Raw genomic sequence first — 15,233 nt, 5'->3', positions numbered from 1 at the left:
TATGCTAGTACTGTACAGTGCATCCCAAAATTAGAGCACCATGAACAAGCAGGTGACCTACATCCATTATATGTGTACAAAACATTTTAAGCGAGCCATACATACATTTCTCCAAATATTCTCAATTCTGATATTATGAAAAATGGCCAAAACTTGTTTCCCAACCATAACTAGCTTATTTCAGGAGTGCGTGTGTTCTGTTACAGTATACTTGTACACAAATTAAGGGTCAAGAGTTTGTTAGTGTCCAAGGTCTACATCACCTCTAAACAAGAACTGTGATTAATAACTAATAATGATTAAAAAGAAAACAGCTGAAGCTGTAAATACAACCACTTTTATTTCAGTGCACTAAACACTTACAAATACCACCACTTTAAGCAATAAACCAGGGGTATACAGCCAGACCCAGAAGGAAATGAAACATGTTCAATTAAGTGATTCAGGTTAGACTGAGAATCAGGAGTCTCTCAGGACCAGATTTCTGCACTACTGCACATATAAAAGATGACAGCTTGAAGTAAAAAAAAAAAAAAAAAAAAAACATAATCTACGGTTTGCAGAAATTAGTTGTTTGTACTCATTCTAAATGTTAAAGCCTTGTGGTGAGTTTTTCGTGTGGGTACCGATGTTGCTGTAAATGCATATACTGCATGAAAAACAAAATTTTTGCCAAAAATATTACCCTTCTTTATTATTTCACAATAAGACTGAAATCAAACAAAAGCAAATTTTTCAGACATTCTCCATTCCCACAAATTCTGTTTTTCCCCTTTTATTTAGCCTTGGCGTTGCTTGTGTCTAGGATTGGTCTTGCAGAAAACAAATAATTTTCCTCTTCTGTGAACAAAGCAGCAGTCCTGACAGCGTCTTTTTAATGCGGTCTTTGTTTTCATTCCTGCAGACTGCTGCAAACATGGATGCTGGCACTGTCCAAGCAAAGGCGCATCAGAAGGTCTATACATCCTGAAAGCAGATGGCACTATTCTTGGCTGCACCATGGCCATGCATCTGTACATCATTGTGGCAAATGAGGAATGGTTTGCTGTATATCTGCCCAGGTGTGACAGCTGCCTGGAAAATGAATTTACCATGTGCTTCAACAACAGGGACGCCATTGCACTGGGGCCTGCAAAAGATAAACTGCATATTTTAGTATGATAATGTCCTACCTTATTTTAGAAAATAACTGTTTACAACATGGAAGCCTTGCTGACTATTTCATTTTTATATATATATTCATTCTGGAATTTATGATTTGTATGGCTTTTTTTTAGTGTAACTAGAAATAAGTCATTTTAATCGCGATACTAAGTTATAGAAATATTGCATAACAACGTATGAAAATAAGTATGACATTTAAACGAACTGAACTATCAAAAGGGTGTGCTTCACGGTCCAATGCACAACAATAAACTATGAAACGTCAAGGCATAATAATAATACAATGATATTTTATTATTGAATAACTTGCTGTTTGAAAACGGGGTTAGATATTAAACAGCAGCAAAAAAGAAACTACTAACTGCAACGAATTCAAATTTCACGCTATGTTAATGCACGGAATTGTATGACTTAGTAGTCTTTAGGTTTTTTTTTTTTTGTTTGCTTTGTAGAAACTACACTGTGTAACAAATAATATTGATTTCTCAGCTCTGGACTGACTGCACTATCTGTACCACATTGTTGCACACATTACGGCCTTCTCATCTTGTCACTGCACTGTCGCCGGTAACACCAGACTTATTTCCACCAGCATTTTTTCTTAACTAATAAAGTGCCGACCTCCAGTCTCTGAACACCAGATACTCTAGGCATGATTTCTTTCTTCTACTTATTTTTTTCTATTATAAAACACGTAGCTGCTAATTTACAGTTTTCTAGTATATTTACCAGGCCCACTTTTTGTATCGTTTCACTGCCAAAACAGGTTTTGTTTTTTCTCCTACCATTTCCATTAACAAAACGTTGTAATACGTGATCAATATTTACTTTCCACAAACCTACTGTATTCCCATAGCACAAAATCGTGTAGTTATTAGAAATGTATTTACTCTTCTTTCTCACTCAAACCGATGGCATCCGCTGCAGCGCGGTCAAATTCAAACCGCTGTTGACTTTGAGAAAGTCCCAGAATAACATGAAAACATGTCCTTCAGGATTTCCCAGGTCCTAGTACCCGCGATTCACAGTCGTTACAAGCTTTGGGGTTTCCATATTACAAATAAAACTAATTCAGCCCTCAGTAAGTCACGAAAAGAAAGAGCTTCAAAGTTCTGTGAATTATTTACATATATATATATATATATATATATATATATATATATATATATATATATATATATATATATATATATATATATTATTTCCATTTTGTACTATATGTCTTTCAATAGAAAACTTAAAACATACAGTCTATAGTAAAGTTCATATTAATACAGCAATGTTATTTGCATAAAACTTTTTAAAAACTAGCATTAGGACCTAGCAGTTTCTCCATGCTCTGTCTCACCGCCAAGGGTACTGACAGGGCTTCTGGGTAGTGCTAGTCTAGGAAAGATGGCTGCCTCCACTCAGCGGTTGCTTTCTTTCATAAACATTAAAAATGTAAGACTGATTCTGGCACCATTAAAAATCTCATCTGTCCCAGTTCATCCATATGGGGTCCAGGTTTCTGATACCGGAGAAAAAATCACTCATACGGGACAGGTAAATATTTAGTTTTAAGTGTAACAAATCATCTCAAGATCAAAGCAGTACGAGTTTATGACATTTAAAAAAAAAAATAAAATCAATTGTATTCATCTGTACACAGAATAAAGAGCAAAACTCGGGGACCTTGATCCTGCGTGTCCATGGTATCATTATATATTGATGTGCTGAGCATTAATACACACATTCGCTTACATTGGTTGTGCAAAAATAAATAAATCACCACAAAATAATGTGTACCGCAATAGGCAACATTAACTGTGATATAGTATCCCTGTTATTAATGCGCATCAACCGACCCTGCAGGTACTAGAAAGAAGAGTGACATTGTGATAATACAGGGTCGAGGAGATGAGAGAATGGCTCTACAGCAGGTTACTATCAGTGACGCATTTGTCATAAGAACCGTTGTTTTTTTAAAAAAAAAAAAATAATAAAAAAAAAAATAATAATAAAAAAAAAAAAAAAAAAACTGCACTGATACCAGTATCAGTTAATTATGTCAGTGATGATGATATTGATAGTAGCTGACAGCGAAGGAGCCTTGAAGCTCATGCATACATACCGTTCCTCTTTTAGCTTGTGGGTCGACGCCCCAACCATCAGGCAAAACGACTAGGTGTATCACGTCATATTGCTGATAATGGTCAACACTTACAGTGGCACACACATTTAGTCCAATGAGTTAATTTTTGTTATTACAGGGAGGCTGTGGCAGAAGCCGTATACAATATTAAAAAGACTTGAGATTTTTCAATTTCAATAACTGAAATATGCACCATGTTGTTATGAAAGTCAAATCAAATTGTTTGTGGTTCAACATTAGTAGTTACAATCAATTTTACGTTTTAAATTAACTTGCATGTTACAAGTTTTGTAACGTTAACAGCTTTTTAAATTATTATTTTTGCAAACAATTGATCAAATTTTGTAAATCAAGACCAATATGTCTGTCAGATTATTGAATTACAAAGTTCATCGCCAAATACATTTTTGCATAGCAAAATTCAGATTGTCCAAGCAAGAATAACATGGAGGCATATTCTTAATTCTTTTGCATTTATTATTGTACATCATATCATAATAAAGCCAGTGTCATCTTGTTAAAAGTTTGCTTTGTGCTCATATCTCCAGAAGATTTCATGTGACTGCTTTCCTACAGTATATGCAAATCAAAGCACTGCCTTTTCATTGTAGGTTTATGATATGAAAGATTACAGACGAGCCAGATTTGTTGAAAGACAAAAAGAGGTAAGCAATGTTTCGTTAATCCATTTACCTCAATTTACGATCCATTAAAGAAGTAATAGCTAAGGATTTGAATGAATTCTCACTAGTCCCCTGATCTTTCTGATGGATATATTTGTGTTCTTGGCCTGTTGTTTTTGTTTGTCCTTGTGAGTATGCCACAGGAAACAACTAATAGTTTGTGTGCTGCACTAAAAAATACATTCAAAATAAATATACTGGCTAAACTAGTTCAGGCAATACAGTTTATAATTAGGGCTTGAATTTTTTTTTTTTTTTTAGTCAGTTAGGGGTGGGACCGGGTATCAGTTTTTATTTTATTTGGCAAAATCGGTTATTTTTCAGTTATTAAAAAGAAACCACGTCAGTCACATCCATTTTACATTTCTATAATACATTGTACATTGATTATATATATATATATATCTATATATATATATATATATTATATAATATATATATATATACACAATTGTTCAACTTGACACTGTTTTCAAGTAAGAATGCCCACATTAGGATTCTGGCAAAGTAGAACTCTGGATGCATTTTGAATCAGAATGACTGTAGCTTACTGTAGTAATTGATCTACGCAAATTATTTACATTTTTTTGTAAGATTAAACATTCATCATGGTACTTGATGTTTGATATTTATGTAACTATAATAATGATAATCATAATAATAATAGTAATAATAATTAGGCAGTCATTGTACACAAGAAAAACTTTAATATGCATTAGTAGAAGCATAACTGTACAGCAGTTTTTTTATTTACAGTATATTTTTTCGGTTCACCACTGAAAAAAACTGTAATGCCATGTTGTTTGTTTGGGTATTGCGTAGTGCACAAAATTGATGATTGGTCAGTTGCAATGTCTTTGCACACTGTCTGCCTTCTGAAAGTTTTTTTTTTTTTAAGGTAGAAAGAGAGTGTTGCATGATTGACTATTTAAAATATGTTGCCAAATCCCACATTAATCAGTTTAAAAAAATAAAAACTGAATCTTCTAAATAGGTCTTCGGGTCTTATATAGGACACTTCATGACCTATATAATGAAACAAAATGCATCTGAGAGCCACTCCATATAAGCTTTATGTTGTTTCTCTGATCAAAATCGTCTTCAAGTCACTTTTGCCTTTCTTACCCAAAAATAATAAGAATAAGAATGTAATCTAATAGTACCTTGGTATGGGTGTGAGGCATAATTGTTTAGCTTTGCTTTGTATAATTTTCTGTTTCAGTCCTGATGACTTTTTAAAACTCAGAAGTTTAAAGCACCACTGTAGACTAAATATAACTCTTAGGCTGCATTCACACGGGGGCCATTACAGACGGGCTTGGTCTGGTTCGTTTAGTTTGAAACAGTGTATTGGTGTGCTTGCGCTGTTCACACTTATCTGCGCGTAAAGGGGCCGAGTTCGTTTGTGATCACAGTGCAGTTTGCAAGTGTGCTCGACTCGTTTATATGGCGTGCGAACTGGATGTTTATAGTATCCTGCAAGGCATAGCTATTGGCAACTATTGATGTAGTGCTCTGATTTTTAATATAGTATGTTTTAGATTCTTACATATTGCTATGGAAAAAAAAAAAAAAAAAAACACTGGGAGAGCACTTAGCCAGTTTATTTAACATATTTCTTGAATGTCTACAGTAAATTATTTGAGAAAATAAGAAAGCAAGGGATTGATGAATGTGGTTTACTGTCTGAGTTTTGTCCAGTTCGCCTTGGATTTTGCGGACTGGCACCATAGGAACTCTGAAGCTGTTAACAAAAATAACAATATATAAAATAACACAATAGTCGTTTAAAAATTAAACATCAGCTGAATTTATAGCAGATCATAACAAGTCATTATTTTCTTTATATTATCATGTAGTCAAAACATGTTAAATGTACAAAAAGCCAGATTAAAAAAATTGACCAGCTATTACCATTTAAACATGGTAGACACAAAATCAGAATGATGAAACAAATAATCGATGATTGTTTATATTTTATTTTTGAATGGCGCAAACACAACCTAATACATTACTCTGCTATTAACTTGCTGAGCATGCTGATTATACCATTTTGTACTTAAAAAAAAAAAAAAAAAAAAATACAATAGCAAAACCGGGACGATTAACAATTTCAATCTTTCCGACCGGGACAAAAATTAAGGCTGAAAACCGTTAAAATCTCAATTTTCCCAGAGTGTCTGGTAAACCTAATGTAGCTCCTCGATACGTTTTTAGTTTTTTGCGCTACTTGTTTCCTCAGAATGTGAACTAAACCGAGAAATGTTTACTTCCGAGTGGTGCTACATTGTATACTGGTAGTTTGTTACGTATGTCCAGCTGTTGTTCACACTGAGGTTTAGCAAGCAAACCAGACTCGGTGCGTTTGCCAAACAGATTGAGACCACCTCTTTAGGTGGACTGAGACCTCTTTAGGTGGACTCAGTACAGTTTGTTTCCCAAGCAGACATTTGTTGTTCACACTTCACACTAACTTACCGAACCGTACCGAGAGCAAACCAAACCCTCTAAATGGACCCAGTGTGAACACACCCTTAGAATGTTGTATAACCCTAACCCTAAGCTAAGTAAACACCTGCACTGTAACACTCTTGTTTCTGGAGAATGTTAGAAGAAAATTGGTATGAAGTACCACATAGAGAAAACAGCAAAAAGAACATACAAATTCAAGGATGTGATGAAATAGAAAATGTAACAAAGTGAATCTTAACAAGAACTTAATTAAGACCACTCTGGTATTTCATACTGCATTTATTTCTTGTTCTCAGTTGATGTCATCCATAATTTGATGTTAAACAAAAAAAGTGACCTATTTCTTCTCACATAACAACATTAAAAAAAAAAAAAAAAAAAAAAAAACTGGGGGGGAGCAAAAGAAACCCAAACATCACAAACCTTGGTAAAGGTAACTTTTTAAATCAACACTTCTATCTGTAAAATAAAGAAAATGACCCTACTTTTAAACATTTTAATAGTTTTGTGATGTCTTAGCTTTGAACTTGTAGACCTGAATATGACAATTAATGGTGCTTTACAGAAGAGTGGGTTATACTGTACACTATATACATTTACATGAATTCTGAATTGCATTGAAGCAGCGAGTGGGGTCGCAGTGCTGCTTGTATAACTGACAGCAGTTTTTAGGGTACTTGTCAGTTGAGGACGGCGAAGCGGAAAGCACCAATCTAATGCACTGGAAGCTGTGCCTTTCAGCTGCCTTGATTGGTGCCTTGATGTCTGTTAGCATAACCTGTGAGGTTACTGGCAGTGTCATTCATTCAGACATTGCATTACTGTAAACGGTAATGCATCTATTGTGCGGACAGTTCCCTTGTCAGTCAGCAGCTGACGGGAGCAGTGCATCACCGCATTTCTTATCTCACTTGATGAAAGGTTGTCACAGGCACAACTTTTGGCGAATATGATGTTTTGAGAGATACATTTTTTTTTTTTCATCTACCGCCGCAACACTTCGCTGTGCTTTCAGAAGTATGTAAAACGTTTGCTGCCAAGTTATCTAAATGGGCCTCCCATTTATTAAAAGTTTTTTTAAACTTTTTTTTTTTCTTTCAAAATGCACTCTAGTGTGACAGTGAGTTGTCACTGATCTACTGATGGACAAAGTATATCTGTTCTGGCTGGACGTTTTCATGACTTTGAGAAAAAGCAGGCATGGAAGCCAGTCCTTGTGGGCTGTCAAGCACTTCAGCCCCAATTTAGACCAATATTTCTGACCTGAACATGTTAATTGGTTTTGGTTTATATCTGCCTTTGTACCATGATTTTAGTCTCACAGAAAGCATTGGGATTATGCAAACCTCTAGTGTTTATATACACTTTTATTCCTTTGTATACATTTATTTAGTATGTCATCTGTGTTGAATTAAGATTTAAGATAGCTGTGAAAACTAGTTCTAGGAACTTCCTTAATATGAAGCTTGACTTCCTGTGGCATGTGAGCTATCATCTACCTGAGAAGTTTAGAAAACCTCCCAAAAACGTATTTTGTTGTTGTTAGCCCCGTACCCTGCAACAGAAACAGCAACATAAATTAAGAAAAAACAGGTGGTTGGTGGGGTGGGCTCAAGTTATCCAACTTTTTTTTTTTTTTTGTGCTTTCAAGAAAAGAATAGGATAGTTCTAGGAGGCAACATTTTAATGTTTGTGTAATTGCAGGTTAACGAGAACTTTGCAATAGACCTGGTTGCAGAAGAGCCTATCAGAGAGGTGGAGAGCAGAGTGATCTCATGTGATGGGGGAGGAGGAGCTCTGGGACACCCCAGGGTCTATATCAATCTGGTAATGACAGTAACATCTGGTAATGACAGACACAGGTTTCACTGTTTTAGTGATGCATTTCAGTTGTACACTGAGGCTGAAGAAATGCAATAAATATTAGAATTGACAGTTATTACAATGACAGCCTGACACTGCTTACAGGGTGGCTATAAATGTGTCCGGTTTATGGAAAGGGAGAACAAACTAAAGATTTTACGCAAAACAAAGACCCTTGGTACAACCACAATTCATCTTAGTACAGTAAAAAACATAAAAAAATGACAGCATGCACTTTTTCAGGAGATATGTAGCCCATTGATCAGTAGTGTCCTTTAATTAAGCTACTCATTTTCCATAGTGTAAAGTAATAATGACTTGTTTTAAATATGGATACCAGTACTTCTCATCAGGATAACACTTAAATACAGAACCCTTACATGCATGTATGTCATTATGCATGTTTTTTTTCTTCTTTTTTTCTGGTCTTAGGACAAAGATACTAAAGTGGGAACATGTGGATATTGTGGTCTTCGGTTCAAACAGAAGCATCACCACTGAAGCAGGCTCTCGTATCTTTCTAATCTTCATATACCTGAGCTGATCTGAAAATAAATTATTTCAAATGAAATGTGTTTTGCTGTGTTATTTATAAAAATAAATATATTTCAAGGCCTGTCTAATAAATCCTACCCCTTAGATATATTTATTTATTTACATATTTAATAAGCAGTACTTCTGGTGCTGCATCTCATTTTTAAGTGTGTGAGAGGATGATGACTAAAAATTGGTCACACCCTCAATACATCTTGCATTCTATAATTTCTGGAACATTACTCATGCACTGTGTTTGTCATGGGTGGCTGAGCAGCCGAGGGATACACCACTGTATAATGTGCAACTCATGTATACTGCCCATAGTATTCTATGTGAAATACTAGAACACAAACACATACATCCTATGAAACAGGCAGTCTGTCTGTTGCATGCATACTGTCAGTCTCACATATTGTGATAAGTGCAGTCTTGGTAGTCTGCAGTCATTAGCTTGCATAAGCTGAAGCCTTGAAATGCCATATTTGTATTCTGCCCTCTGCACTGCTCTATACACTGACTTGTTATGCGGAGCAAGGCAGCAGCTGTGGAGTTCATTAGTTGGACACTCAATGTTGTGTGGTGTGCCATCTATAATGTTATTCAGAGGAATTCATTTTAGTTATTTACAGTAATGTGTTAGGCACTGAACTAAAAGATTTAAAAAATGTATATACTAAATGTTAAAATGTTAGTAAATATATATTTTTTAAAGTTACATTTGTTGGGTTGGGTCTGGATTTATTGTGGTATATTTTATTTATTGCTATGATTAGGGATTAGCGTCACCACCACATATGACAGACTAAGTAAGTGTGGCTTAAATTAACAGCGTTAAAGTTCTGAAATACAGAAACAAGACAATCTGATCAACCCAAGTTACTAACACGAATCATATGCTTTGCTAAAGCATACTGTTGTTCTAATAGTGATTTAGCTTTTACCATTCTTTATTGCTAAATTCAAAGCATGCCATCACGGTAGCAGGCCTGTGTTTTGAAATGTCTAGATTCCTCAACGTCAGAAATCATGTGTTTGTTTTAAGTAGTTGATTACACCTGTCACTAACCGTTTGTTTTTATATGGAGTATGACTTGTCTGTGTCTTAAATGTATTTGTATTTTTGTAGTGGAATATGTTTTATTGTACTGCTCCTACCTTTCTTGACTAGGGCTCACTTGCAAAAGAGGTTTTAATCTCAATGTGATTTCCTAGTAAGGAAAATGTTTATTAATAATAATAATAATAATAATAATAATAATAATAATAATAATAATACAAGAAAACATATGATTTTGATACCTCCCAACTTGATAATTTCAAAACTAGAGTAAACTCTGAACCTAACGGAGGGCTAAATTAAGAGAAAAAAAAACATTGAAATGGCATTTCTAGCAATACAGTGTATGTCGTTTAGCAGACTTCCTGAAAAGAGTAATGATTGTGTGGCTGGTTGCCTGGCTGGTCTAGGTGTTGGACCTCATTCCATGGGCCCAGCAGTGCTATTGATTCATTTAATTTCAGAAGCAATGAGAATCAATAGCCCTGCTGGGTCTGTGAAAGTAGATTTGAACTAGATGGTATGGTATATCTGTATAGAGATTGGACTGCACTGAAGGAATTTATTAATAATCAATCTGACCTAAGTTTGTGTTATAGAGGTTTGCAGACAACTCATTGCTGTATAAAAGTGCCCCCTTAAGGGAACTGCATCTCTCATTTAACCACATAATGTCCAGTACTTGATGCTTTCTTTCAAAACCATGATCTGTGCGTGAGCAGTTCAAAGCAGTTAACTGAATCTCAGTTTCAATTTGGATGTCTGAGAGTCAATTAAATAAGGTTTGATTAAATCTGTCCTGGCAGTTGAGAAGCAGTAAATGGGCCAATGTAATGGCCCTGGGCTAAGTAAGGGTTAATAGGGTGTCCATTGTGTCAGGTTTTTAATGTTTTGCATTGGGTAGCTCTGTGGAATACTGTACAGTGCTTATGCATGCTATTTCAGCCATGCAGCACTGAACCTATGGAATACAACATTCACATTAGAATATTCATGAAGCAGTGACAGCCACCCATCCCCCCCTCCTACTTTTTCTTCATCACCTTCTAGATGCAAACACATACAATATGAATGCCATGAGGTGACAGGCTCTCTCTTGTCATGCTGAACAGCGCTTGATTCTTGAAAGGTTAATACACCAGTATTACAGGACTAATTTATTAGATGTGGTGAGATTCAAATTTCTTTCTTGAGCGATTGTTTAAATTTTAAAATGATAATGTCCAAACCAATTAAATTCCAGTTGATCATTCTACAAATGCACATGGTCCATGAAATATGCATAAAGGTTCTTGGGAACTTTTAAAGAGCACAGTTTATCAGGTCTTTATATTAATAAGTCACTTTGCAGATTCTACATGCAGGAACATGCTAAAATTGAACAAATTGCTTCCAATAGGCTTTTATGCATTTGTTGTAAAATGGATCTGGTCTTAAATTTTTATAATCATATCCTTTATGGTATAGCAGTAAAGGGCAGGTTTATTGTGAGACTGTTCCACAACCTAATAATGCTAGTACAATTATATTACTGTTGTCTTCATTGAAAGGTGAGAAAAGTATTTGCTACAGTTTTAAATGACAGTGCCACACTAGTTTTTAAGGAATTATTTTGAAGCAATGCTGTCTTCGTTCTTTGAGTAAAGCCTTTGGAATTGGTTTGCCCTAGAAGGACGAATAATAATTAAGCCTTCTCATAATGCTGGCCCAATGTTAACTTCAGTCCTTGTTGCATTACTTTGTTATATTTATTGGGATATCTTATAGTGTACTGTTAAGTGGAACAAAGTTAGAAAACTGGTTATTTGCCTGGTAAATAAATAAATATATAGTAAATAAATAAACAATGTTGGTCACCGGCAAACCAGCTTATGCTGAAATTTCCCACAGGAAAGAAAAAAAAAAAAGAACGCTGTTTACAGTTTGTTGCTGGACACTGGTGTCTGAACTAGAAATTGCTGTACAGTAGGCTTCAACACAAACAAATTTCACAGCCAAAGGGACTATGTCTACCAAAGGACCTGGGCAACAAAGATTTATAAACCCCATTTTCCAAACAAGTATCCAGGGTTATCATGTTCCTGCATGCATGCTGAATAAAGTTTAAGCCGATTCAATGACAACTGTTCAGATCTGGTTTAATCTGGCATAGATAGGGCACTACATCGACAGAGGAGTAGGAGGAAAAACATTGAGATTAAAGTGATACTGACATATTTACACTTGCCAGCCTGTGTAACCGTTGAATGGGAACATAAACAGCTTAACTATTCCATATGTAAATGGGTGGTGTGAGCTTTACAGAATCATAAAGGAGGAAAAGGGTATATTCCACTTCCGCTGATGTCAAATGTCAAAGCTGGTTAGTATATTACAAATCTACTGTTTTTAAAGATGTTTTTAAAAAAAAAAAGCTGGAGCACACCCGAAAAAATAATTCATCTGGTGTAATCTTTTCAATATGAAAAATAGAAATCTTAGCGTATATATGAAAGCTCAGTGCCATCCTAGACTGAGCTTTGCTGAGCCCACTGTTGTGTTAATCCTGGGAGTGGACATTCAACAGCTTCTGGACAGCAACAGAACTGTACGAGAATATAAGACAGTCAATACTGCCTCGCAAACAATAACATTGAATTGACATGTTTTTTACAGATTGTGGCGGTCGAAAATCCTCCAACTTTTAGCTAGCCAGTTCTAACAGTGTCATCTGGTATCATCTGGCACAAAACTGGAAAACATTGGCAAAGATTAACAACACAATCGCTGGGACTGGTACAATGGATTTGTGTCCCAAACAATTTGGTTCCCCTTGTGATTCACTCACTATGGCCTATTTTTAGACATTCCTATTGTAATGCATCCCTCTGCCTTCCTGTCAACTGTTTAATGAGAAATATTAATTTGATTGTCACAAAACTGAATTAATTGTTTATGAGCAATGCTTTTTAAATCCCATTTTATTTTTGTTATTTGCATTTTTTAAAATTTTTTAAATAAAACAGCTTTTTAAATTTTTATATTGCAGTATATTTGAATGATATCAAAAATAAACAACTTAAATGCTGGGGCCCTTAACTGTATTAGTAAAGGAACTGTTGTACTGTATTCTCTGCTTCAGTCATTATTTGCCTTGCTTACTAACTCTCCCAGAACAAAATGCCCCTGAAGTGACTGGAGAAGTTTATCAGTCTTGCATAGACTACAGTGTGTAATACTTTATATACTGCAAGCTTCTATGCACAATGTAACCCTAATATGTATCCCTACCTCACAGACAGTACTTCAGATATTACATAGTTAAGAAAAAACATTGGGAAAATGTAGATAATAACAGCAACAGCAACTAAATACAAAGAAAACTGAACAGTTCAAATCTAGAGGAAAGAGGTCCAAATTGGGTGCCACCATTTTAAACTCATTAAAAAAAAGTATTTGTTGATTTTTTAAAATATATATTTATATTTAATTATGAAGTGTAAAACTCTTAGTGATAAATATTACAATATGTTGTGAAAGTGCTGTACATGCTATGGAATAATGCTGTGAAATGGTCACAATAAAGAACAACCGTTAAACAACGGGTCTCAAAAAACCCACCAAATGCATGTTATAAATTTATTAAGTTGCACTATGCAAAAAGTGTTTTTGGCAGTTTCTCATCATATATGTGATTGCTATTGCAAAATGATATTTAAAGATGCTGTTAGGAAAATAATATTACAATTTGCTTTATAACTGTAAAATATTGTTTTGAATTTATGACCCCCTATGTAAAAAAAAAAAAAAAAAACATTTAGAAGAATTGGGATAATGCTGAAGATCCTGAGGAGGCTTTTTTCTTTCTCTTTTTTTTTTTTTTTTTTAATACTGTTAGTGCCTCTTCTATTCCGTTGATATGTTTATTATGCTGCAACACAATGGGTATGATATTCCCAAATCACATTTCAACCTTCTGCAGTATTCAACCGACTATTGCTATTCACTTTCTCACAGAAAGAGGTCACTGTTGATCAACATAACTCGAAAACTACTAAATACAGTATCAATTTTCACTTCATATCTTTGTATTTCACTTTACACTGAATATTGAGAATACCATTATAGTGTAAATAATATGGTTTAAACAAATAATTTGAGGCATGCTATTTGTTCTGAAATACATTGTTGCCACAGAATTTTGCCTTTGCTTAACTACTATACCGAAAGCAAAGAATTTATTATTTAACTGTCATATGTTAGTAAATACATTTGAGTAAATACCACCCTTTAATAGTGGTTAAATGTGCACCATTTTTAACTTAAACAAATATTGTATCTGTCTCAAACTGGTAAAAGATAAACTGAAATGTCTGCACTTTCTGAATGCCATTTTAACTATGTTAATATTTACACTCACTCAACCCAATTTCATAGTTTTGATCGGCCTGTTTACCATCAGCATAGTTTTAAAATATAACAGCTGATAGAGCACATATGTTCACTGCTAAAATCAGATATTTTCATACAAACAATACACTGTATAACTCAATGAAAAAAATCTGGGTAATGTTTCTAATGACTTCAAACAATAAGGAGAAAATGCATGCAAGTAACACATTTATAAATGGCTGGCACAGTCCAGTTGTGTGTGTGTGTGTGTGTATATATATATATATATATATATATATATATATATATATATATATATATATATATATATATATATATATATATCAGACATCTACATTTTTACATTGGTTACTTCAGATCTCATCCCACACGTACAGGTGTGCAAGTGGGTAAATACATACATCAATATGGTATAGAAGACTAGGTTACTGTACTGGGGCATTCAAATCTATGTTGCATGGGAATCAGAACTGTGGACTGTTTTCTGAGTGCTATAGAATTCTTTCTGCTCTCAGAAGTCACACTTCCTCTACCTAACAAACACAATTGCTACATCCAGCACAGTGATTATGTAAAAAAGGAGCAGTGTAGTTAATTATCTGTTTCAGTGAATGACAGTCTGTATAACACTGTCTCTACCCTTAATGCACGTCTTCACAATTATGTGGAGATGGCAGCCAGCCATAAAGCCATCTTATTGTGGACTTGTTTAGACAAAATACCAAGTTTGAGGATTATGAAACACTGTAACTACGGTAGTTGATATAGAGGTGGAAACTCAGACTGTTCATATTCAAACACCTTGAGGTAAATAAGTATGTTGTTGAGGAATTAATACCACACATGTTGAGGTTTGAATAATTGAGCCCTGTGAAACCGGTAAGAACAGAGTTTCCCATATAAATCATATCTTGTAATGTAAAGTTCCAAA

The 15,233-nt window shown here is 34.6% G+C and overlaps 1 protein-coding gene across 1 annotated transcript; it reads left to right on the top strand.

Moving 5' to 3' along the window:
• Nucleotides 1-2,532: 2,532 nt before the first annotated feature.
• LOC121312865 (NADH dehydrogenase [ubiquinone] iron-sulfur protein 6, mitochondrial-like) lies at nt 2,533-8,887 on the top strand. The gene is made up of 4 exons (XM_041244719.1): nt 2,533-2,709; nt 3,910-3,963; nt 8,158-8,280; nt 8,749-8,887. Exons 1-4 carry the CDS (start codon nt 2,560-2,562, stop codon nt 8,815-8,817), a joined length of 396 nt encoding a protein of 131 aa, XP_041100653.1. The 5' UTR covers nt 2,533-2,559; the 3' UTR covers nt 8,818-8,887.
• The last annotated feature ends 6,346 nt before the right edge of the window (nt 8,888-15,233 follow it).

The sequence above is a fragment of the Polyodon spathula genome, chromosome 3 (assembly GCF_017654505.1).
Source record: "Polyodon spathula isolate WHYD16114869_AA chromosome 3, ASM1765450v1, whole genome shotgun sequence".
Taxonomy (NCBI): Eukaryota; Metazoa; Chordata; class Actinopteri; order Acipenseriformes; family Polyodontidae; genus Polyodon; species Polyodon spathula.
This window is presented reverse-complemented; position numbering and strand designations above follow the sequence as displayed.

Bases quoted from the DNA above. Each gene is read 5' to 3' on its own strand.
- LOC121312865 (XM_041244719.1), top strand. From the start codon at position 2,560: ATGGCTGCCTCCACTCAGCGGTTGCTTTCTTTCATAAACATTAAAAAT. The intron at 3,964-8,157 runs GTAAGCAATGTT...GTGTAATTGCAG, and splicing joins TTGTTGAAAGACAAAAAGAG to GTTAACGAGAACTTTGCAAT. The intron at 8,281-8,748 runs GTAATGACAGTA...TTCTGGTCTTAG, and splicing joins CCAGGGTCTATATCAATCTG to GACAAAGATACTAAAGTGGG.